Genomic DNA, 23682 nt, shown 5'->3' with positions numbered 1-23682 from the left:
TAAAAATTTTAAACAATTGTTTTTCTCATCCTTTGTTTTTGTTTTTAGCTTTCTGGTAGAGTCTGAAAATTGTGGTTTCTGTTTGGTTGCTTTGCAATAATAAGGTATTGGTCACATTGTGGCCATAATGAATATTGCTGATTTAAAATAAACATCCTCATCTGGAAGAAAATGTTTGGATTATCTGTATAGACTTCATTGCCTTTTCAATATCTCCAGGCATTTGGAGCTGATTATTTTAAATTAGTTCAGTCAAGTGCAAAAGAGTAATCTCAAGAAAGAGCGAAATTATTTAAGGGAGTGCTGTAGTGTTCGTAAGAAAATACTCAGGGGTCAAAGGGATTACACAAATGTTTCATAAAACTCAAGGAATGCTCCAGTGAGCAGCCCTTCCTCTTCTGCTCATTATAAGTTCTTCATGCCCTACTGTAGTCAGTTTGCAGATGCTTCTGTGCCCTTGACCCCTCCAGTCCAAAAGTCGTACTTAATTTGCTCAATCTTGGGAAGATTCCAGGACCAGTGGACATAAGCAATTAGCTATGTGCAGGGGTTACTTTAAATCAATCAAAATCATGTGGAGGCCTCTGGTATGCTAAGATTTATCATGCAGATTTGATCACACCACTGATAATTAAGTTCAAATGTACTGATATATTACTCTTAAGTGTTGAGATGATGTTCATAATTGCTAGATGACTCATGGCTAATTGTGTGAACTGACTTTACTGTAAAACACCATGTTTGAGGGGAGGTGGAAGTTCTGTCTGGCAAACAATTTGTATTAAAGGTCCTGCTTTTTCACTTTGTGTCAACATCAAACAGAACCATTACAAAATTGTTTATCAGTTGTATCTTATATCACACTGATTACACAGAAGTAATTGTAGGTATTGAAGGTGTGAGGAAGTTAAGGCAGACTTTAAACCTGTCTGGTTGCAGTGTCCAGAGAAGATGTTTCTGGAAGAATATTATATGTATTATCAGTTTGATATTAGGGTACAGTATATGGCACAGCGGGGAAGTAACTTGCCTAGGGAGTAAGAGGTTGCTGGTTCGAATCCCCAATGGTATGTTTCCCAGACTATGGGAAACAACTATATCCAGCAGCAGTGATATAGGAAGATGCTAAAAGGCATCATCTCATACTTCATGGGAGATGGTAAACCCCTCCTGTAATCTACCAAAGAAAACCACATGACTCTGTGATTGCCCAGACTCGGCGGCACAACTTCACCTTTATATTGTATTTATCTCTAAGATTTTCCCCAAGTTCTTTGATGTAAGAAATCAGGGGGTCCAGAATCCTCTTCCTTTTGAGTAAATATAGGTATAACCTGAATTTAATCTCTATTTTAAAAAGAGCTCATCTTAAATTCAGAGTCAACTTATAATCAGGTAAGTACAGTCCTCTATATCATCTTGTGATTCTATTGGCCCGCAAAGAAGTGCATGTTTCAGAAAAACATCAAGTGCTGGTATGGAATTAATTAGTTAATAAATTAGGAGCTGTTAATTGAAAAATATTTGTGAGATTCAGCAATTCTCTACTACTTTCCATATTTTCAGATGTCTAACCTCATGGAATATGTAAGACAGAGACAACAGATTATGAATGGAAACATTTGTAGGAATTTGTCTCCATTATTTAGCTTTATGATCCAGCTTGGATGTTAATGCATAGCAGAGTCTTGCCTTGCCCCTGGTTCCACTGATGTGTCTGAATAACCCAATGAAATTATAATTGGGCAGTGCTAATTCTGTCCATGTCACTTATTTAGCTACTGTTTAAAACTTCTTTTTATTTGTAGCCTTTTCATTTAAAATAAAATTCCTGAAGTAACAATAATAATATAGAGCAAACAATTTAAAACAAAAACCAACGGAATAATAAAAGCAGCAAATTTAGAACACAGAGGTAGTATTATACCAACATCAGATAGTTAAAGGCCCTTCAACCCTATGTGGAGAGGCCATAGCTCAGTGGCAGAGCCAATGCGCAGAAGGTCTCAGGTTCAATTCCTGAAATCTGTAGATAAGGTGGGGAAAGACTCCTGAAACCCTGGAGAGGTGTTATCATTTAGGAATGTGCCTGAACTGCGGTTTGAAGTGCAGTTCGAGCACAGTTCGGAAGTGGTGCCGGGGAGTTTTAAGAAAGAGGAGAACAGATCCTTGGCTGATGCAGCTTCCTGCTGGGGTGGCGCTCAGCCCAAGTACCCCTGCATGGCGCCAGCACGCTTATGGCATCAGTACATGTGTGGGCACCATTTGCATGGTCAGCATTATGTTGCTTACCACACAAATGGTGCATGCCTGGTACTTGGGCCAAGTGCCACCCCAAATTAAGCTGTGTGGGGTGGCGGAGAACAGGTAAGGACTTCCTCTCCTCTTCCTTAAAGCTTCCCTGAGCTGCTTATGAACTATGCTCGAACTGCGCTTTGAACCATGGTTCTGGAACATTCCTATTGTCAGTCAGTGTAGAGCAGAGTCTGCACCTTTCAAAGAAGGTTGTTTTTGTCTTTTATCAAATAAATTTGAGATATGCATGCATGTAATGTATACATACACAAACACTACTAAATGATGTGGTTACTGACATGAGAAATACATGGGAGAAAAAGATAGGTCACAATAAGCCCCTTCTATCTTATGCGTTATTTATTACTAAAAGAGTTTAACTACTATATACATGATGTTATTTTTGTGCTTCACAAACTATATACATGTGTTTGTGTTTTCAGTAGGACTTCTCTTGTTGAATCTCTTTAGATAATTTCTCAGTGTTTTGTGACTGTGCTGTGATTTTCATTTTAGGCGGGACTTGAGACTTGCATCTTGCAGCTGGGTCCTTAGTTTTTAAAAAATGAAATTCATATTATAAAACACTTGCTCACAAAAGTATGTTGAAACGAAGATTAACCCAAATACACATTTCTTCAGTTGACTGACTATGCGCGATAGTTCCAAACATCAAATATAATTTGGTTTTGGTTTTTGAGATCATTCATTTCAGTCTGTTTGTGTTGTATCGCCAGGACAGATTCAAGATTACTTTCTGTTTACTATAATTCTTATTTTAAAAGCCGCATATATGTATTCAGAGAGCTACTGCTACTACCACCACTATGATTATTTATATACCAATCTTCAACCAAAGTTCACAAAGCAAAAAATAAGATGGTCTGTTGTCCCCAAAGGGCTCACAGTCTAAAAAGAAACATAAGGCAGATACCAGCATCAGCCGCTGGAGGGGTGCAATGCTGGGGTTGGATAGCGCCAGTTGCCCTCCCCCTGCTAAATACGAGAGAATCACCACTTTAAAAGGTGTCTGCATGTGGTTCAGGAGCTGCAGGTTTCAGACTTTTGGTTAGAGAATACTGAACTAGATGAAAAAAAAGATAAGAGTAGTATAAGGTAGTGTATATGTCCCTATTGAAAAACCAAACCACTACTGAAATGCCTGAGAAGACAACCTGGCGCTTAATAGTGAGGGTACCAGGCAAGTATCTCTGGGATGCGGTTCCTGTCTATAGTGTAGCTGCCACATTTTGCACTAGTTGAAGTTTCTAAGTAGTCTTCAGAGATAGCCACACCACTGCCTCCAGCACATTACAGAAGTCCAGTCTAGATATTTCAGGGCATGGACTACCATGGCCAGGCTATCTCTGCCAAGGAAAGACCACAGCTGGAACACCAGCCTCAGCTGCAGGAAGGCATCTCAATCTTGATCTTTAAGGGGGAGTGCAAATCCATCCAGCATGATTGTAGCCCCTCTCGCCCCACTTGATTTTTTCAAAATTAGCTCTTGGAGATGGAAAATGCTGATATTTGAAACACAACATTGTGTGGAAACATATATCAAATAACGTAACAAGCATAACAAATATCTAATGAATCCCATTTCATAAAAGCTTTTCCTTAATACATTTGACAAAATTGTTGTCTTTATTGGTCAGCTGAATCATTTGGTAGGCGGTAAATGTTCCACACAAGGAACATAACACTAAATTGAGCACAGCTCTGAATACATTGAACAATTTAAGGTGTTTCAAAAGAAAGATTCATGGAAAGTTGCTTTTAGGAAGAAATTTGATATATGAACAACTTTGTACATCTGCTTTCTTATTAATATGTAGTTTTAGTTGTGTGGAAGAGCAAACTTATAAATACAATTTTAAAAGTAATATACAGAAGGTCCTTTTTATTCATGGGTGTTCTGTTCCTGCCTATTTCTGCGGATAACAAAATTGTGAATAAAGAGACCTCGACCCTATGAGGGAGTTAGGTTCCTAAGCACACTAAAGTGTGCTGACAATCACAGGAAAAAGCAGGAGGGAGCAGAGATAATCACAGTACCTTACTCTTCAGCAATGCCCCCAAAACTTCCAAATTCTCCAATTTCTGTTCTTTTTTTAGGGTGGGTTTTTTCCTTTTTTCTTTCTTTTTTGCAGAAAAGAGCGACAAAATGCCTCAGCATTACAAAATGGTGGCAGGAAATGACATCAGAAGTCATTTCCAGCCACACAAGTACTGCTGGTAGGTGAAAATAACCCTATTTTTACCCCGTGAATAAATAAACTGGGTCCCTATGACCCAACCACAGATATGCAAAACCACGGGTGCTGGGACTGTAGATAATAAGGGCCACCTGTATGTGGAATCTCAGTTCTGTGATATTTGAAAGGATATATATCAATGAGAGAACTAACTTTTCCTAGATATTTTCCATTTCACCAACAGGATGCTTTTTGTTTGCTTGAAAAATGCTCAGATTGATGCCAAAGGTATTGATATCCAAATTATTAAAACATTTGAACTTCTAATATAGCCTTGCCAAACAACAGTTGATCACCTACACATTATTTTAGTAACCTTAGTACTAATATATTAATTTAAACAACAACACCTTTTTGGAATAAAATTCTGTTTTCAAAGGTCTGAAATTAGAGAGTTAAAAACTCTAAATGTTCCAGGATTATATAATTAAAGGAAGAAAGCGGGGAGGATACCTGAATCGGGCTCCTGCCAGTTCAGAATGATGGGGGTGGGAGTGCCAGTGAGGCCTAGGGGAGCTGCTGCATGTAAGGTAACCTCCCACCAACTCCCTCACTCACCCACCCTTTTTCCACTCCGTTGGGTTCCTAATGCTTGTAAAAGTGAATCCTTACCGGATTCCTTTTTACAAGCATCCGAACTGGGCTGAACCGGACCGGTCTCATTCGAGCTTGAACTGGTTGAAATGGGCCAGTTTGATTCAAACTTGGTTCAAGCTCGAATGGGTTTGCACACCCCAACTGGCCCGCTCTTGCTTTCACTAACTAACCCACAACTTTTCTTATTAGTCAGAAAAGTATGAAAAATGGTGGGTTAATCTCTGGAAGTAAGAGCTATCCAGCAGGTGGCTCTGTGAAAATCACATGAGGTTCCTGCTGGTAGTGTGAATAGTGTGTGAGATTGTGCTGCAAAAGTTTACACTTGTCTGTGAGAGTGTGTAGATGCTGAGTTGAGCTCTTGCCTTCAGCTTATATGCAAGCTCTTTTCAAAGTGCTCTTTGTTGCCATCTGGAAGAGCCCTGCGTCTCAGGACAAGGACAAGTTAAAGAGGCAACAGCACACTTATAGAGCAGAGACAGTCCACTGACTCTGATTTATGAAATTTTACTGGTTCTAGATTGGTGCAAAAATGATGAAGACAGCAGAACTCTGCAAAACAAAGCAGGAGGCTTGTGGCATGAAAATACTGGCTCATAATTGATGAGTTTTCATTCACCACTGAATGAAACATATTCAATGGGATTGTTCCTTTCTGTCTGATTGACAGTGTTGGACTGTTTATAGGAGGTGGTGGCTTGGGATTGGCCCCCTATGATCTTCTAATTCCCAGGATGAGATGAATTCTGGCTATGATGCTGGTGACTTGGCTGAAACTGCCTACAGCTCCTGCTTCTGACCAGCTGCCCAGGCTGTACAAGGAGCAGAACATCAGGCTGGGTTCAGATGAAATATAGATCTGCTCACCTCTGGTTCTGCAAGCCTCTGGTTTCGAATGTCTGAACCTGGGAAATGGAGTTAAAAGAGAAAATGGACCCTCCCCTAACTCCATTCGTCACCTTCAGTTTTTAGTGAGTTATGCTGCCTTAAACTATTTCACGGTGCTTTCATTTTGTCCGGACTAGGAGTGCAGTTAGCCTTTCTCTCAAACTGGAGTTGAGGGAGAATGTTCCTCCCTTGCTCCAGCTCCTATTGGCTGCGCAGGCTGTTCTACAGGAAAGAAAGAAGCCTGCACAGCCAGTTCCTCGGACTCTCTGGAGCTTCACTGACTGCAGTAGGTCTGAAAGCAGACGGAAGAGCAGGGGGAGGGGTGTGTGAAACCGTGGGTCCAGTGGAACTACAGTTCGGCATTATGTGTGCATGCAGCCTTAGTGTCTGACTCATAAGGTTGGAGCCCCACAGTACCTAACAGCAGAATTAAATCAGTAGTGCTAACTGCTAATATACCAAGGGGATTATGAATTAGCAAAAATTTTAATGCCAACTCAACAGAATATTACAATTGAGATATCTACATCAGTATTCTTGTTACATGTCAAGTCACTTCATTCCAGTATGTGCCCTGAGCGTTCAGATATGTGTTCTTTCCAGAACTTTTCCAGAAGAATTTCTGGGTCCCCCCCACCTCCCTAGGTAATTTTTTTTATTATTTGCATGATTTTCCTTAGAAATCTTAATATGCAAATTTTCCTGATGCCCTAAATAGATTGTGATGCAATTTGATTTTTTAAAAACAACTTCACCATATTATCTTCCTCTTTATGGATCAATAGAGCATGTATGTACTCTCTCAAACACTTCATAGGAATAAAGTAAGTAAAGTGTGCCATCAAGTTGATTTCGACTCCTAGTGCCCACAGAGCCCTGTGGTTTTCTTTGGGAGAATACAGGAGGGGTTTACTATTGCTTCCTCTGGCGCAGTATGAGATGATGCCTTTCAACATCTTCCTATATTTCTGCTGCCCAATATAGTACCTGCAGGGATTCAAACTGTCAGCCTTCTGCTTGTTAGTCAAACATTTTTCCAGTGTGCCAATTAAGGTGGTTCCTAGGAATAATCACAGAAAAAACATTAATGAATTTAATCTAATTGCCAAGTTTGCCTAATATTGAATTGACATCCACTCATTGTTAAGGTAACTGATGAAACAGTGAATGTATAGAAACATGGAGAAATAAAGTATTGGAAAATTCCTGTAGAAAATTTCCAACCGCACATCTTTGCCAGTGTTTCATCACAAATGATTACATGCTTACTATAAATAGGTGCTTCTTCCTAGAATTGCAAGCTCTGTTGGATGTCTTTTACCCAAATAACCATTGAATTTGTGTGACTGCATCATGTCTCCCCCGCCTATGGTCCACCCTCTTTGTAAAGTTGATCCATTTTACTGAAGAACGATTCAGGAACATTGGAACTGGATAGTGAATAAGTCTGATTTAGTTTTGCCAAAAGAAATTAGCCAATGAAATTAACAAGAGCTTTAGTAGTTGAATGGGTGCCCAGCTGCAATTATGCAAATTCATTTAACAAAGCAAACTGCTGGGATAATGGAGGAGGAGGGTTGGATCAGTGACTAGAAGGGAGGATGGTAGGAGACCTTTGTGCCATTACTCAGCAACTTGCATCTTTGCATGGAGAGAGATGCCCATCTCAGCATTCAACTGGACTGTGCCTACTGCTTATGTCAATTTTGGTAACCGGTAGCATGAAAAGTGGCTGTTTGGAATGCTCCCTCAAATAAAATCAGAAGCCTTGTAATATCCACACAGTTGGCTTAATGGGCACATGCGCAACAGTCCTGGCATGTGACTGCAGGAGATGGCTTTAATGCAGGCTAAACGCAGCCAGCCAGCAGTTCACAACAGCTCATTAGGGGCTCAATAACCTGGTTTTGTTGCCTGCTTGGGACCGTACAAACCCAGAACGGATTGTCAAGCACCTGGCAGACCATAATACATGGATGATGAGCCGTGTTCAGCTTGGGGAATCACATGTTGTGCAGACCTGCTTTAATGGAAATAATGGCCCATTTGTTTCCATAAAATATTTGTACTATGTATTTAGTTATCTCTCTGTGTGTGTGTGTGTTTGAGAGAGAGAGAGAGCGCGCACTAAATTTGTGTTTCCATCACTGCAACCACAAAATGACTACATTGAAAAAGTTGTTTGATTCAGAAAAGTTTGAAGAGATTTGAACAAATCCAGGAATTTTGTTGGGAGAAATGGAATCTAAATCTTCTTTACAAGAGTGAATTAGGGGATGAATGGGACATTTAGATGCTGAGAAGAATGCTAGCTTTAGCAGTAGAGAGAGCCATACTGTTGTTTGCCATCACCTCCAAGAAATGGTAAGAACTGGCCAACCAGTGAGGTGAAGGGCACAGTTAAAAACTTTGCAGCCAGCTTGTGTGTTGAAACCCCAGCTGCTGCTGTTCCTCTGCATATCAGTGTTGACAGTGGGTGACTTGCAGAGAAATGGTTGGTGAATGAAGGTTCTTAGCCCTTCCAAATCTCCTTTTTTCTTTGAGATCCCAACCCCACCCCCACACACTGCTTTTCCTGCAATCACAGATCTGGAACTTTCTAGGGGAGATTTGGAGGGGGAAAGTGATGGGTAAATGGGGGGCTAAGCACCTCCTCCCCTCCTAACACTCCCCCACTGCAAATTGCCCCCAGTTGAAGCTTTTTTTCATGGGAGTGACTGCAGAAGCTAGCCACAGAACATGATGTTCCAGCTCATATGTGATTAATGTTCTCTGAATCAGAGCAAACAGTAATAAACGAGTGCAGGATTGTGGCCTGTTTATTTAAAACAGGCTGCAGTCTTGCACTCATTTATTATGGTCTGAGTTTGTTTACTTCAGAGATGCTCATAATAGGATGTACACATATAACCACAGAGGTTTTAAGGTAATGGAACTTTAGGAAGGAGATGGCAAACACATAGGTTTAAAAAAACCCCACACCCTTGTGCAATTGAATTCTTGGCCTTTATTTCATAATTGTTAAAGAATGTTTATGCTCTTGACTTCTTCTTTTTTGTCTTTCATGTTAGCTCAGTCTACACAGACCAGATATTAAGCTAGAAACTTTGAAGGAAGATATTAAGGAATTTATAAAGACATCAGGTTTGTAATCTTTCATCCACTCCATTTTTAATTTTTATCCTGTTTTGAGTGTTGCACATTTAGGCATAGTTCACCTATACTTTCCTCTAGGCTAAATACCTTCATCAACAGTATTAACCTACAAAAATTAGCATAGTTTATAATAAGGTTAGTCATCAGTAGCAAATTAAATGCCTAAACGAAAGAAACCAATGAACCAACTTTTTTGCAATGTATGAAAAGCTTTTCTGCCTGGTTGCTTAAAGCTTGCTCTCAGAAGTGCACCTAGGTAATTTTGGAGCCTGGACCTAAAGGCCTTTGGAGGCCCCCCACTCCCCTGCAAATTAAGCATTATCATGCCCCAATGGGTGACCATACCACCCATGAAAGACTAAAGAGGATTTGGGGGCCCCAGGGGCTGTGAAGGTCCTAGACTTCGGCCCCAAAGTCTAGGTGTAAGAGCGCCTCTGCTTGCTCTTGCTCTTCATAATGGATCATTTGAATGGCTATTTGCAAGTCCAGTTGACTCCACATTGAAAACCAACATTCGGGGACCATTCGTTTATTTCAGCCAAGTTCTCGCTTGAAGGGGTAAACCAGTGTTTGGGCTGTACTAGTTCACCTCTCTGGTGGGTGGCTCACATGACTTTGCTGTTTGAAATTTGCCTTATTTTTAGTGCTTCCGTTGCGCTTTTGAAATTTTCCATCATTTGCTCTTTCATAAACCTCATGCCCTGATCCCATACAAAAATTAAAATGATCTTTTCATCTTCTTAAGAAGGCCTTGAAATCACTGAAGTGATAAAGAGAAACCTCCATTGAAGATACATGTTTAAGCTGTAAATAGTCATGGAAATTTGAGCCTTGTTTTGTCAGCCCTTTGAGCTGTGGTATGAATATACTGTTAAGTTGTATAAAGCAACTGAGATTCCTCTAGCTGTTTGGTGGGAAATATTCGTGGAGGTGGTTGGTGGAGTTTTAAAAAGGTGACAGACAGACCATAAATTAGGTAATACCTTATGGCCTACTAAGTATTTTAAATCATGTATGCCTTTGAACATTACATAATGGTTTGTTTATGTCTTAAATATGGATATTCACAGGATGTGTTGGGAAAAGCACTGTTTAATCACACTGTCAATGGCAGGTGACTAAACAGAGCTCCTTCTCATATTGCATATTGTGATTTGGGAGCTTCTATATAGCTTCTTTCTAAATCATGAATACTAGGAAACCTTTGCCTCTTATGTGTATTTCAAAAGCTTCAAGCCATGTAGAAAGAGCCCAGGGTGCAGCTCCTCCCTCTACTTGTATCTCCCTTCCCAGAAACTGGAGCAGTTTCTGGGAAAGAGTCTTGGGGTGTGGCTTCTACCATGTTGCACGGTACTTCTGGTGTTATCTTTGCAGAATGAGAGCGAGCTGAGCTAAAGCAGCCTCCACACCATTACATCCTCTGCCTGGGCAGTCTTCTAGGCATACAGCCATGTGCTGAGGCTTTTATGTGCCTCCTGACAGCGTTTACTGAAGCCAATGATGGTTGAGTGTGGGATAGCACCAAAATGGCACTGAAATATGCTCTCCCTGTAGCCTTATTCAGACATTTTATTGTATGTATGTACAGATGTTGGTGCACATGTACATGCTTTTGTGTGAATTATTATTATTCATTATTTCTTGTTTACACAGTCAGAGAGGTGTTATTGACTGGTTTGTTTTATACAGACATCGAGTCCTTCCCAAGGACCTGGGATGCCAGAATTTTATTGTCAATTGTTATAGATATCGTCGCAGAATATAGGCTGTTCCCAGTAAAGCTGCTTTTTGTAATTGGCTGGTGGTGGTTTCTGTGGCCCCTATGGTGTTGAGGTGCTCTTCAAGGTCTTTTGGGACTGCACCCAGGGCACCAATTACCACTGGGATTATTTTGGTCTTTTTCTGCCACAGCCTTTCAATTTCAATTTGTAGATCTTTGTATTTGGTGATTTTTTCTATTTCTTTTTCTTCTATTCTGCTATCCCCAGGTATTGCTATGTCGGTTATTTTGACTTGTTTTTCTTTCTTCTCGACTACAGTTATATCTGGTGTATTGTGTGGCAGATGTTTGTCTGTCGGTAGTCGGAAGTCCCATAATATTTTTACATCTTCATTTTTTGCAACTTTTTCAATGTTATGGTCCCACCAATTCTTGGCTACAGGTAGCTTGTATTTTTTGCAGATGTTCCAGTGTATCATCCCTGCTACCTTGTCATGCCTTTGTTTGTAGTCAGTCTGTGCGATCTTTTTACAGCAGCTGATTAGGTGGTCCACGGTTTCATCTGCTTCTTTACAAAGGCGGCACTTGCTGTTGGTTGTGGATTTTTCTACTTTTGCTCTTATTGCATTTGTTCTTAGTGCCTGTTCTTGTGCAGCCAGTATTAAACCCTCTGTTTCTTTCTTCAAGTTGCCATTCTTAAGCCATTGCCAGGTCTTGGTGATGTCTGATTTTCCACTTATATTGTGCAAATATTAACCATGCAGGGGCTTGTTTTTCCATTTTTCTGCTCGGTTCTTGACTTGTTCTTTCTTGTAGGCCCGCATTGTTTCATTGGTGTTGAATAGTTTCGCGTTATTGACCATTTGAAGTGCATCTTCTTCACTGTCCCTTATATATTCTTCAAGGCCTCTTTTCTCCTCCTCTGCTGTTTGATGGACTTGCAGCATTCCTCTTCCACCTGAGCTGCGAGGGAGGTATAGCCTATCGACATCACTGCGAGGGTGCAGAGCATGATTGATGGTCATGATTTTCCTGGTCTTACGATCCAGCGTCTCTAGCTCTGCCTGGGTCCAGTCTATTATTCCTGCAGTGTATCTGATAACAGGTATAGCCCAGGTGTTTATGGCTTGTATAGTGTTCCCGCCATTGCGTTTGGACTTGAGGATTTTTCTAACTCTCCTGATGTATTCACTTCCAATTTTTCTTTTAACTTCAGTGTGTGTGATGTTATCAGCCTGGAGAATGCCCAAGTATTTGTAATGTTCTTTCTCTTCCAGGTTCTTGCTCTTGCTTCCATTGGGCAGTTCTATTCCTTCTGTTTTTGTTATTTTTCCTTTTTTCATTATTAATGCAGCACACTTGTCTAGTCCAAACTCCATTGCTATATCGCTACTGAATATACGGACAGTGTTTAGCAATGATTCAATTTCTGACTGGGACTTTCCATACAACTTCAGATTGTCCATGTACAGCAGATGGTTGATTTGACTTGATGTTTTAGAGTTTGGTATCCGAGGCCTGTTTTGTTTAGTATTTGTGAAAGTGGGGTCATGGCGATTACAAACAACAGAGGGGATAGTGAGTCCCCTTGGAAAATGCCTCTTCTAATGCTAACCTGTCCAAGTGTCTCGCCATTGATTGTTAACTGTGTACTCCACATGCTCATTGCTTTTTTTATAAATATCTGAATGTTTTTGCTGACACCAGTTGTTTCTAAACATTTTAGTATCCATGTGTGAGGCAATGAATCGAAGGCTTTCTTGTAGTCAATCCATGCAACACTTAGATTTATTTTTCTTCTCTTGCAATTTTCTAAAATCATTTTGTCAATCAGCAGCTGGTCTTTTGTGCCTCTGGAGTTCGGTCAATTTCCTTTATGTTCAACTGGAAGCTGTTTGTTAGTTAATAAGTGTTGCATCACTTCATCTGCTTTTATTCTAGTTAATAATTTGAACATGGTTGGCAGGCAGGTTATCGGTCTATAATTACTTGGAACTGCACCTTTTGCTGGGTCTTTCATGATGAGATGAGTTTTCCCAGTTGTTAGCCATTGTTCAGTATCACCTCCTTGCAAAACGTGATTGAACTGTTTTGATAGTTGTTTATGAAGGCTTGTTAGGTGTTTAAGCCAAAAGCTATGCAGTTCATCGTCACCTGGCGCAGTCCAATTTTTAATTTTCTTTGCTCTTTCACTTATTAAATCTGGTGTTATTATTAGATCTTGTATTTGTTGGTTACGTTTTTCAACCTCTTTCATCCAGCCTGCTTTTTTATTATATTCTATTGGATTGTCCCATAATTTCCCCCAGAATTGCACTGTTTCTTCTTTATTTGGTGTTTCTACGTTTCTTGCAGTTTCTCCTTCTATGCTTTGGTAGAAACGTCTCTGATTCGACTGGAATTGGAGATTCTGCCTGTGTTGTGTGATTCTGGCTTCGTATCTGCTAATCTTCTTTGACACTGCTGTTATTTGCTGCTTTATTATTTCCAGGACTTCTCTAATTTTCCTTGAATCTAGGTGGTATTTTTGGATCAGATACTGTTTGGTGTTTTCATTCTTCAGCTTCTTGTCTTTCATATCTTTCAATTTTCTAGCATCTGATCTGAGCCTGTAGATTTTATTTTCTAATCTAATCTTCCATTTAGGTGATGTACTGCTTTCTTTTTTTACAGGTCCACTGATCTTATATCCGAGCTCTTGTGGTGTTATTGTTGCTGCACTGTACATTAGTTGGTTTGTTTCTTGCAAAGTATTGGTTGTTATTTCTGCAAGTGCAGCATTGACATCTTTTAATGCCTGAGCAAGTTGGTTTTTGGCAACTGTTTTTAGAGCTGGAAGTCGAACCCTGGTGGTTGTTTGGTTCATGTGCTCAGTTATTTCTTGCTTTAGTTCTTGTTGCTTTTCTGGGCATTTGGGTTTTTGAGGTGAAGGCAAAGGGTAGGTTGCCTGGTTTTGATTTTGAAACAGTTCAGCAACAGTGGCATCCTCTATTTCCAACACCTCCTTCACCTGCGCCTGAGCAACTGCTTCAGTTGGTGGTAATTCTTCTTCCATATCTTGAGCCTGTGTTGCTCTTTGCAGTTCTTCCAGCTCAACTCCTGTGAATACTTTATTTCTTATTATGAATCTTCTCTGGTCTGCTAGCCTTTGTTCCGTTATTTCTGTATCTGGATGCTTCTCTTTCCAAATTTGGTACATTCTTTTAAAATAACCTCTTCTAGTTGGACTAGACTTGTAATAGCAGATCATTATTTCCTTGTTGACATTTTTCGTAATTTTTTTTCTGTTAGCAATAGCAATAGCACTTACATTTATATACCGCTCTATAGCCGAAGCTCTCTAAGCGGTTTACAATGATTTAGCATATTGCCCCCAACATTCTGGGTACTCATTTTACCGACCTCGGAAGGATGGAAGGCTGAGTCAACCTTGAGCCCCTGGTCAGGATCGAACTTGTAACCTTCTGGTTACAGGGCGGCAGTTTTACCACTGCGCCACCAGGGGCTCATTAACCCCTCACCAGGGTTAAGCGACGTTTCTTCCAGTAACTTTGCTGTCTTCAGCCCTGGTTGCTCAACTGAAGATCCTGAGTCCTGTTGCCCACTTGCCACCAGATGTCCAGGGACTCCAGCACCTGGCGCAGTCCTTGTTGACCCGGGCGACGACCGATCCGGTATAGATTTATTAAAGTTACGTCTCTCCATGTTGATGGGAGAGGCACTCTTTGTCTGGCTCCTCTGGTGAGACCTGTCCAGTATGGTTGGACCTCTGGCATAGCTCTCACCTTCCTCAGAGCACGCAAGCCCCACAACCACGCCAAGGTAGTGCCTCACTGGGGGTATGCTTTTGTGTTAATAATAATAATAATAATAATTATTATTATTATTATTAATAATTCATTTTCTATACCGCCCTTAAAGAAATGGCTCAGGGCGGTTTACACAGAGAAATAATAAATAAATAATATGGATCCCTGTCCCCAAAGGGCTCACATTCTAAAAAGAAACATAAGACACACACCAGCAACAGTCACTGGAAGTACTGTGCTGGGGGTGGATAGGGCCAGTTACTCTCCCCCTGCTAAATAAAGAGAATCAGCACGGTAAAAGGTGCCCCAGTTAGCAGGGGATGACTGTACAGTACATTCATTCCATTCTAAAAGTGAATTTGTGTATAAGCCCCCTTAAATGCAGAGTATATAGAGAAAGTATACTACTGCATGTTTGTTCATCTGTATATGCATACACTATATAAAGATTGTTGGTGTGTTTCGTATAACGTGAATAGGGATAATGACATGTCTAAAAAAATATCCACATGAACTTCGCAGGTGCATGATTGCTCCTGCAAATGGCACCCATAGTTAGAAATGGCCTAGATTGATGAATACTGCAACTGCAGCACATTGGGACATTTGCCAGAATAGATCCTGTGTTACGAGGGTTGCACTTTTGCATTGCAATAGTATGCATATTTACATGGAAGTATGTTCTGTTGGAATGGGAGGAGTGGGTTTTAGCTTCCAAATAAATGTGTATAGTATTGAGATGTTACTTTGTGGATTTCAGATGATGGAGAAATGCTATGAAACAGTGCTGAAGAAATGAGTTCTGGGTTGTGCCTTTAGAATGCTTTTAGTAGTGGATACTCTGCATGCCAGCTCTGCTTCAAAGATTTAACACCTAAGTGAAGTGCACTTAGATATTTTATAATATGATTTCTAACCTTTTATTTTCTAACCTCTTATTTTACCAGGATGGGAAAAGAAGCTGCAAAATGCTGTTTATAGTGAACTCAGTGTGTGAGTTTGTTTTTGTCTACATTTTTTGTTGATAGACCTAGTCTTTCTTGTTTCATTTATGATGCATTATTTGTAATATCAGTTAATGTGTACATCAAAGAAGGCCTCTCTAGAATTTTTTCAGTCTGTAAATTTGCTCTCTCTATAGAGAAGAATAGCACAGAAATAAATTAGAAAAGATGATGCTTTCTTTCTTTTTCTTTTTAATAATCTCGGTAGAAATGGAGATCATGTCCCCAGTGGACTAAAGATTCTCTAAATTGATGCCTTTTGATGAAGTCTTGCTATATGTGTTCTGATGGTCTCCAGCCAATTTTTTTTTCCTGGACTTAGTGGCTGAAATGTGCCTATTCTGTTGTTTTTGTTTGTGTTTATCAGCAATAGCTATACAGCTTTCAGACTGTTCTACCAGTTGGTTGGCATCTCTCTCAGTGCTAAATCAGAGGATGTCCTAACTACTGAGTTATCTTTTATTTAGCACTTGAAAGGTTCCCCACACTAGGGGAGCCAGACTCTCCACTGGCCAAGATGCCTGGATAGGAAACATATGGAATTACATCATGGTGGGGGAGGAGTTTGACTCTCCAGAAGCTTGACTGAGGCAGATTAAGATGGGTAAAAGGTTCTGGATAAAGAGGTTGGCCATCTCTGATGTAAACAATTGACTTGATGCTAGAACTTGATGTACTGTATACTGGTTAGGAGTGTACCAAGCAGCATGGTATGATACCTGCATTGATAGAACATGTTTCTGGCAGGACATCAGCACTGTCTTTTAGTGTTGGAGTCAAAAAATGTCAAAAATTCTTGCTTTCCTCTCCTCTATTAAAAATTTGGGGTTGACTCCAGTTCAGGTTAAACAGCAGTTTTTAGCTGTCCAGTTCAGATAGTAACTTTAAAAAGTGATCCAGTCTCTCCTGAACCAATTTTGAATTGGTTTAGTATACATTCCATGTATCAAACTCTTTTGCTTGCAAGGTAAATTACAAAATGAGTTGAATAATAACAATTAACCTGAGAAAAATATTTTTTATTTATAATAAATTACTTAATCTGAGAGAAAGATATTCTAAGCTGCTCAATGTTGAATTTATAAATGATTTTTAAAGCACAATTAAAACATAATAAAATAAATCTGTAAGAAAATAATTTAAATAAATGTTTTTATGCCTCCTGCTCTACACTTACACTGCAGCAGTGTAACGTGATCATTGTTCTGTGGACAGTTAGGAATTCTGATTTTTTCACTGGCCCTTGTATGTGTTTTTTAAAAAATAATATTACTTTGCTCCCAAACCTACATGCAAATAATTAACCAGGCAATATGTAATGATTTTTTTGTATTCCTGGGGAGAAAGAATCCACTAGTCTTAGAGTCTTAGTGACCAGAAGAGAAAAGGTTTTAAGCCCAGCCAAAAGGAAAAATTTTCTTAGGGAAGACCTTGAGTAAAGTAGCTTTACTTGATATTTTAATTATTAAGTAAAGTGATTTATTAATCAGGTTCTCATATCCATCTCCCTGCCTTCAAACTAATTAGGGCACTTTCTAAATATCTGTCTCCCCTCTCAGTTAGAGCTACATCTTAACTAAAAATAATAATAATAAAGAATAAGATAAAATTTTTAACTTACTCTGCTTAGGGTAAATGTTAAAGAAATAATAAAAGAACCTTGCATGCAGTTGCAGCCTCAGAGTGTGAGGAGGCCTTGTTGCTGCTGGACAACCTTTGTGGGTATGATGTTTCAATCGAAGCTCTAGACTTCCAGTCCTAGGCTCTGCCTACCAATCTCTTCAGTTCTGATTCACTGAAAAAACTTCTCTGAACCGGTGTTTGGGTTTGGTTTGACTCCCTGACCCCTGAAAAATTCCTCTTAATTAGGGACCCATCAGAGTGGCATTCATTGTAACATGAAGCACTGCAGTCAGAAGTAAAAAAACTGAAAGATCTTCAGGCAAGTGTGAGACATTTTTGGATTTCAGGCCTGCATTTTTTGATGATGTGATTGTTTTATGCAATATTACATTTCTTACCTTAACCAGTATCATTAGTTTGTTATGTAAAAAGGCTGAAAGGGGTGTATACATGCCTGAGATAGATCGCTTTGGTTATTATTTACAGTAAATTATTTTTGGATACCTTAAACACAAACATGAGCAATGGGATAGAAGCTGCTTACACTGATTTCACAAGGCTAGTGGCCACAAATTAATTGATGATGACTGCTAGATATGTAATTATACTGTCTTTGAAATTGATTGTAGAAAAATTTGATCTTCAGAAATCAAATTTCTTTCCTGAAGAGGATATCCAAGTAATAAATGCACTAAAACACATGTGATTTTCTTTCCCCCAAGGTTTCCTTCACCATGCCATCCTTCAGCACCTCCTGAACACATAAAGGAATCTTTGGCTTACATGAGGAAAGCCCAGGTTGGCCATGATTAATTTTACTTTTTGTGTTAGAATATTGACATGCATGATATACATTTGTACATTTTTGGACGGTGGATGTTTCTTTATGTGCCTTGACACAACTCAAAGCATCTTGGGCTTGCAAGTGTAAATACAGGAGAACCTCGTTAATCACAGGTCCAGCACCTGTGGTTTTGCGTAACTGGAGTCAGGTAATTGACACCCAATCTCAGGATTTGTGGGGGAGAAAAGGCACGAAAAAGGTTAAACCTTTGAGGTCATTTCCGGCCACCATTCTGAGTTCAGGAGCCATTTTATGGCTCATTTAAGAAAAGGGGGGGAGGGTGGACACGTTTTTTGGCATGTGTTTTGCTTGTGGTGGGCATTATTTGACTCCTTAAGGGGAGTGGAGCACTATAGGGCACTTTATTTGGCCCATTTTGCCATTTTGGGTGGTGCGGGAACCTAACCTCCCAATTTACATTCACTTTAATTCCCCTTTATTTGCGGATTCGCTATCCTCCCCCCCCGCCAAATGAAACCCCCACGAATAACATGGTTCTTCTGTACTGTACAGTAACTTACTGTATTTGGCATTTGCCTAAGAGTCAAACTACATCTTGTTTTAAGCCAGTGCCTTGTGGTTTTTGCTTTTGTTTTAATATTAAATACTATTTGACATGGTAAAAAAAGCTCTCATTTGCAAAAATGGCAGCTTTTTTCATTGGCAAATAGTAGGGAGAGGCAATCTATTGGAGACTACAGTTGTGGGCAAGGTTAAAGCCTCCTCCTCCTTCCTTGCTACATCTATGGATGTGTTATTCTGACTGGTTTTTTCTAGTTCAAAAGACAATAATGCCTTGACCCTAAGTCCATGCGCTTATGGTTATGCACTCAGTTCTGTGAATGCTGAGGGTCCCTTCCTCTGTGGAGAGGGGAATTTTGTCTCTGGGGAGTTAATAGCTCTTCCCCCATTGGCAAGTGGAGTGGAGGCTGGCAACAGCAGTGGCAGCAGCACTTCCTCCTCTTCTCAGTCTCTGGCGGTGGGGGGAGGAGGTCTTGCTGTTGCCACCGTCACATCCTCCCAATTCACTTGGGAGAGGTACACAGCAATGCTAGCGCTACCTTGCCCATCATATGGGCCAATGTTTGTCATTTAAGAACAACAGGGCAAAACCGGCAGAAATAAGTTCAATATAGTGATGTACCATGCTCTGCAGGTCTTCTGCTGTCCAGCAATGCCCCTCAGAAGCCACAATTCCACAATTTGTCCACCAAAATGTGTGGTAAAAATTTTTTAAAGAAGAAATGAACCACAAAATGACTCCCCCCCCCTTCAAAATAGTGGCTGGAAATGACCTCCAAGGTGATTTCCAGCTACCCTGACACTGCGGACACGCGGAATTTAACCCCCACCCTCCTGCTTATGCTGAGGTCGGGTGTCAATTATCGGACCACGGCTATGCAGAATTGCAGATGTCAAGTTGCAGAAGGTTTGTAGTGCAATGCAACTGCAGACACACTGTTTTAATAGTGTTAAATTAACAAAAAATAATTTTTGTTCCAATAACAGAAATAAATAAAAAGATTTTCTCTCTCCAAAATTTTAAAGTTTATTTTTTAGGCAATGCTTGTACCTACTTATTTGCAGTTTTGCAGACTTCATGCCCACTTGAGGTGTTGCCACCCTGTTTTTAACTCACACTGTGAACACATTAGAGGCATTTTAATTATTCTCCCCAGTATATCCAATATGTGGACAAATAGAACATTCTCATCTGAATCGGGGGAGATATCCAAAACATATCTGAAGCACCAACTCAAATACTTGCCTATTCACACAGACCTAATAGTTACTGTATTCATTTAACAGAGTTGCACTGAAAGCAGAAGAGTTCTGTATTAATCTGCGTGAAATATACTGTATCTATATTGGTTACTGTTTATTGAACCACTTCTTGAAGTTAACTGACTTGGAGAGCTGAATACTAATAAACTTGAACTGGAATCAATACCTGTTTTTAATTGTTCAGCTCTCTCCACATAGCTGAAAGTTGCATGTAGTTTTGGTCCCAAGACCAGCCCTTTAAAATGGAGAGATGCAACCTCACTGATCTAGCAGCACTCTTTTTGAACTGGATAAAATCTTTTGTTCCCTTCTCAAACCGTTCAACGGAGGCTCTTGAGAACTTCATGGTAAACACACAGCAGTAGCAATCGGGGACAGTAACCAGGCCCCACCAGCCAGTTGTCGCTCTGTGTGTTGTTCAACAGGTCTGGCGGCTGTCTCGAGGCTGAAGTATTGATTTGCATATGCTCTGCCATTTTAAGGCTGAACTGGAAAAAATCCCTCACTAGCTAATGGATGTTTACAAATCATGAATGGAATGAAAGCTGTAACTATTACTGATATATGTTATCTGTTTCAGGGAAACTGGGAAAAGCGAATTTTGAAGAGTCTAAATAGTATGTGCACAGAACTCGGCATTCCATTGGCACAGAAGGTAGCTCTGAAATTCCCTTTTCAGTGAATATAATTCTTAGGCAAGACCAGACCTCATTTAGCATGGGGAAAATGTTTTATTTGTTAAAAAACATACAGCATGTTGTTTTTAGGTTTTGATTGGTTTATTGTAAAAGGCACATGACTTTTTGTGATTCACAGAGATCGGTGAATGAACAAAAGGAACTTGTAAATAAATGGAATGAAATGGGAACAGATGAGCCAGGTATGCCAATCTTCTTGTATACAAATTAAAATTGTACAGAAGTTTGCACTACAGCAGTAAAATGTATATGTGTAGGTAAACGTATCAAATCTTGTAATGAGGGTATCTTTGAAACTGATGTGTTGGAAGGTAATTGCTTAAGTTTCTGATCCTTATTCACCATTATTGGAAATTGTGCTGGTTTGAAAATGCTACTGTATTTTCTTCCACTCCCCAAATGCAGCCTGATAATTTTCTCTTTATTCTATTGTATCTTCCATATTTAGCCAGTAAATGAAGATTGAATTAGTTATATTCTCTTGCCAAGTGATACTTAAATCTTCCATGTACTGGTGTAAGTTTGCTGTTATAAGTTTCCATGTGCCTTTGTTGTAAGTTTGAAGCATAAACCATGGTTTGAATTCATTACTAGGGCTGTTCTCATGGCTGTTAATTGGATGGGACAAGTGTCCTACCAGCTTTGGGAGTTGTGTGCATATCTTATTTTTAGATCACATGTGAACAAACAGCTAGGCCGGGGGTGGGAGTGATTGTGCGTGAGAGAGCAGCTAGACAGGATGCTGCTGTTAAAAAGCTAGGTAGCTTTTTTCACAAGGTAGGAAGAACAGCTGTCCTATCCAGCTCCTTTCTCACACATGATCACTCCTCCCTCTTGCTTGCTCACACATGATTGAAAATTGAAAGCATGCGCAATTCCCAAACCTGGGTAAGATGCTTGTCCTACCAATGAAAGATCATGTGAACAGCCCTGATGTTTGGCACAAACCATGGTTTCACGTTATGCGTGATCCCAGCCATGGTTTTGACTGTGCTTTTAGTGAGCATTGATTTGTTGCTATATAGCTAGGCAAAAGAGAATCAAGGGAGATAATTGATTTAATCCATGTGGTTTCAAGTTTATGTATATTTAGTTCTGTATTAGTACTACATCTTTTAATTTAATTGATATGTAAGTAAAATAAAAATTGAATTCAAATTGTAACAGGAATATCAGGCTTCTAACTATTTAACACTGCTACCTGTTTTTAAGAGCAGTGGGAGTGGGTACCAGTTGTATTAAATACATAGCAGCTTAATACTACAGTTTCAGTAAAATAATCATTTAACTTGAGAACTAATTTGCAGTTCAACCCTGTGTGTCTTTAGGAAACAAACCGGACCCCAAATGAGTATTTTAAGGGGTTGGTCATGATAGATTGTTAAATCTGCTCTTGCTGCAGATAAAACTTCCTTAGCTGATGTAAGCCCCATTGCATGTCTTATTGCAAATTACAAGCTTTGACTTCATTGCATATTTCTACATGCATTCTGCTGCTTTGTGGAGAACTTGGAACAAATCAGGCAAAAAATTGCCTTTCTGGCTCCAACTCTGTAATGAAGATTGATTGCAGATAAAATATTTTCATTCAGACTGTCAGGAATCTTGCTTGCAAATGTACTTGGATTTGGGTTTAAGATGGCCAGCTAGAGTGGGGCAGTGAGTTCCCTCCAGACATTTGATTTGAGGTGAGATACAAAGGTGAGTAGGGGAAGAAAAAAGTCCATGTTGAAGAGATAAGGAAGCTGGGGCATCCAGATCAAAGAGGAGCAAGGCAATTCTGAAGTGCAGATGGCAGATCAAAGAATATCCAGTACTGAGCATGTATGTAGGCATTCTGAAAGGATATGTACAGGATCTATTATTCTAGCACTTCTTATGTTTCATAGAATTCCCGAATGGCAAAAGAGGTCCATCCTCTAGATCAAAGGACCCTGGTTCTGAACTAATCTATCCATTATTAGTAAGATGGGATGTATTTATTTTAATATGCTTGTCCCCTGCTTTCAAAGAAGCTTCTGATTTAAAAATAAAAATGCTCTAAGCATCAGTTACTCTTATGGTTCCAGGATCTGTTTAAATATATGTTTATATGAAAAGGTATATGATTGTTTATAATTGTTACTAGCAGAATGTACAGTTGAACCAAACAATATGAGCTGAAAATTAAGTGACTTTATATATCTTGTTAATTTCAGATCTAAGTCTCTTTCGGCCTGTTTATGCACCTAAGGATTTTCTTGAGGTAATTTTTAAAGTATCACTGTGATACCTTCAATTCAGTAAGGAATAATCCTGCAGTGTGATGTGGACATGGCAGAACTGCCCATGTTATCTGTCTAACACTCAGTGACTGTGCTGCAAAAGAGGGCAGTACTCGAGTTTCTGATCTCTTGCACAATCACATCTCACATGCGACTTCCACTAGGAATAATGGAGGCCGTGCAAAAGAGGTCAGTAGTTCTTGTACTTCCCTCTTGCACAACACTGTCCCTGTATGTGTTAGAGCTGCACAGTGGCATGGGCAATTCTGCAGTGCCCATTTTACACTGATCATAGTGATCATAATGCATGAGCTAGTAAGTTTAAGTCATAATTTGGCCATTGAGCACAGAAGTTGGATGAAACTTTAGCATCAGGGGTGTAACTACTATTAGGCAAGGGGAGGCGGCTGCCTGGGGCCCCCCATGCCTCGAGGGGCCCCCCAGAGGCAGGTCACACGAGGCAAGTCACATGACTATATATTGTGAAGTGTGTGTATATCAGCGAGGGGCCCATTTTAAAATTTTGTCTCTGGGCCCACTCCAGCCTTGTTACGCCCCTGTTTAGCATTCATACATTCAGATTGTGTGACAAAGTAAAAATCTGACACTCTTTCACACCATCCTCTTGGTAGCAAGAATGCACATTTTATTAGGTGGTGAATGTGTGGTGACTACAATCACATGTCTGTTACTTAATGAGTAATGACGTGTTATCCTAGGCCAGTGCTTTTCAAACTTTCTTCC

The 23682-nt window shown here is 39.8% G+C and overlaps 1 protein-coding gene across 7 annotated transcripts in view; it reads left to right on the top strand.

The window, feature by feature from the left end:
- Window positions 1-23682, top strand: part of TBC1D19 (TBC1 domain family member 19) — a 147379-nt gene that overhangs the window by 15952 nt on the left and 107745 nt on the right. For 4 of the 7 annotated variants that reach the window (XR_008308184.1, XR_008308181.1, XM_053253922.1 and 1 more), the window contains exons 2-7: window positions 9107-9179; window positions 15668-15713; window positions 18070-18145; window positions 20557-20631; window positions 20793-20856; window positions 22873-22919. Coding sequence is in view for 2 of the 7 variants with exons in the window: in XM_053253922.1 (XP_053109897.1) it covers window positions 9107-9179; window positions 15668-15713; window positions 18070-18145; window positions 20557-20631; window positions 20793-20856; window positions 22873-22919 (381 nt within the window). In the remaining 5 variants the exon portion in view is untranslated. Of the gene's footprint in view, window positions 1-4673; window positions 4782-9106; window positions 9180-15667; window positions 15714-18069; window positions 18146-20556; window positions 20632-20792; window positions 20857-22872; window positions 22920-23682 lie in introns of those variants that run through there. The other 3 variants (XR_008308182.1, XR_008308183.1, XR_008308185.1) reach the window with 3 other exon arrangements.

The sequence above is a fragment of the Hemicordylus capensis genome, chromosome 5, assembly GCF_027244095.1.
Source record: "Hemicordylus capensis ecotype Gifberg chromosome 5, rHemCap1.1.pri, whole genome shotgun sequence".
Taxonomy (NCBI): Eukaryota; Metazoa; Chordata; class Lepidosauria; order Squamata; family Cordylidae; genus Hemicordylus; species Hemicordylus capensis.
Note: the sequence above shows the minus strand (reverse complement) of the source record. Positions and strands in the feature narration are given on the sequence as shown.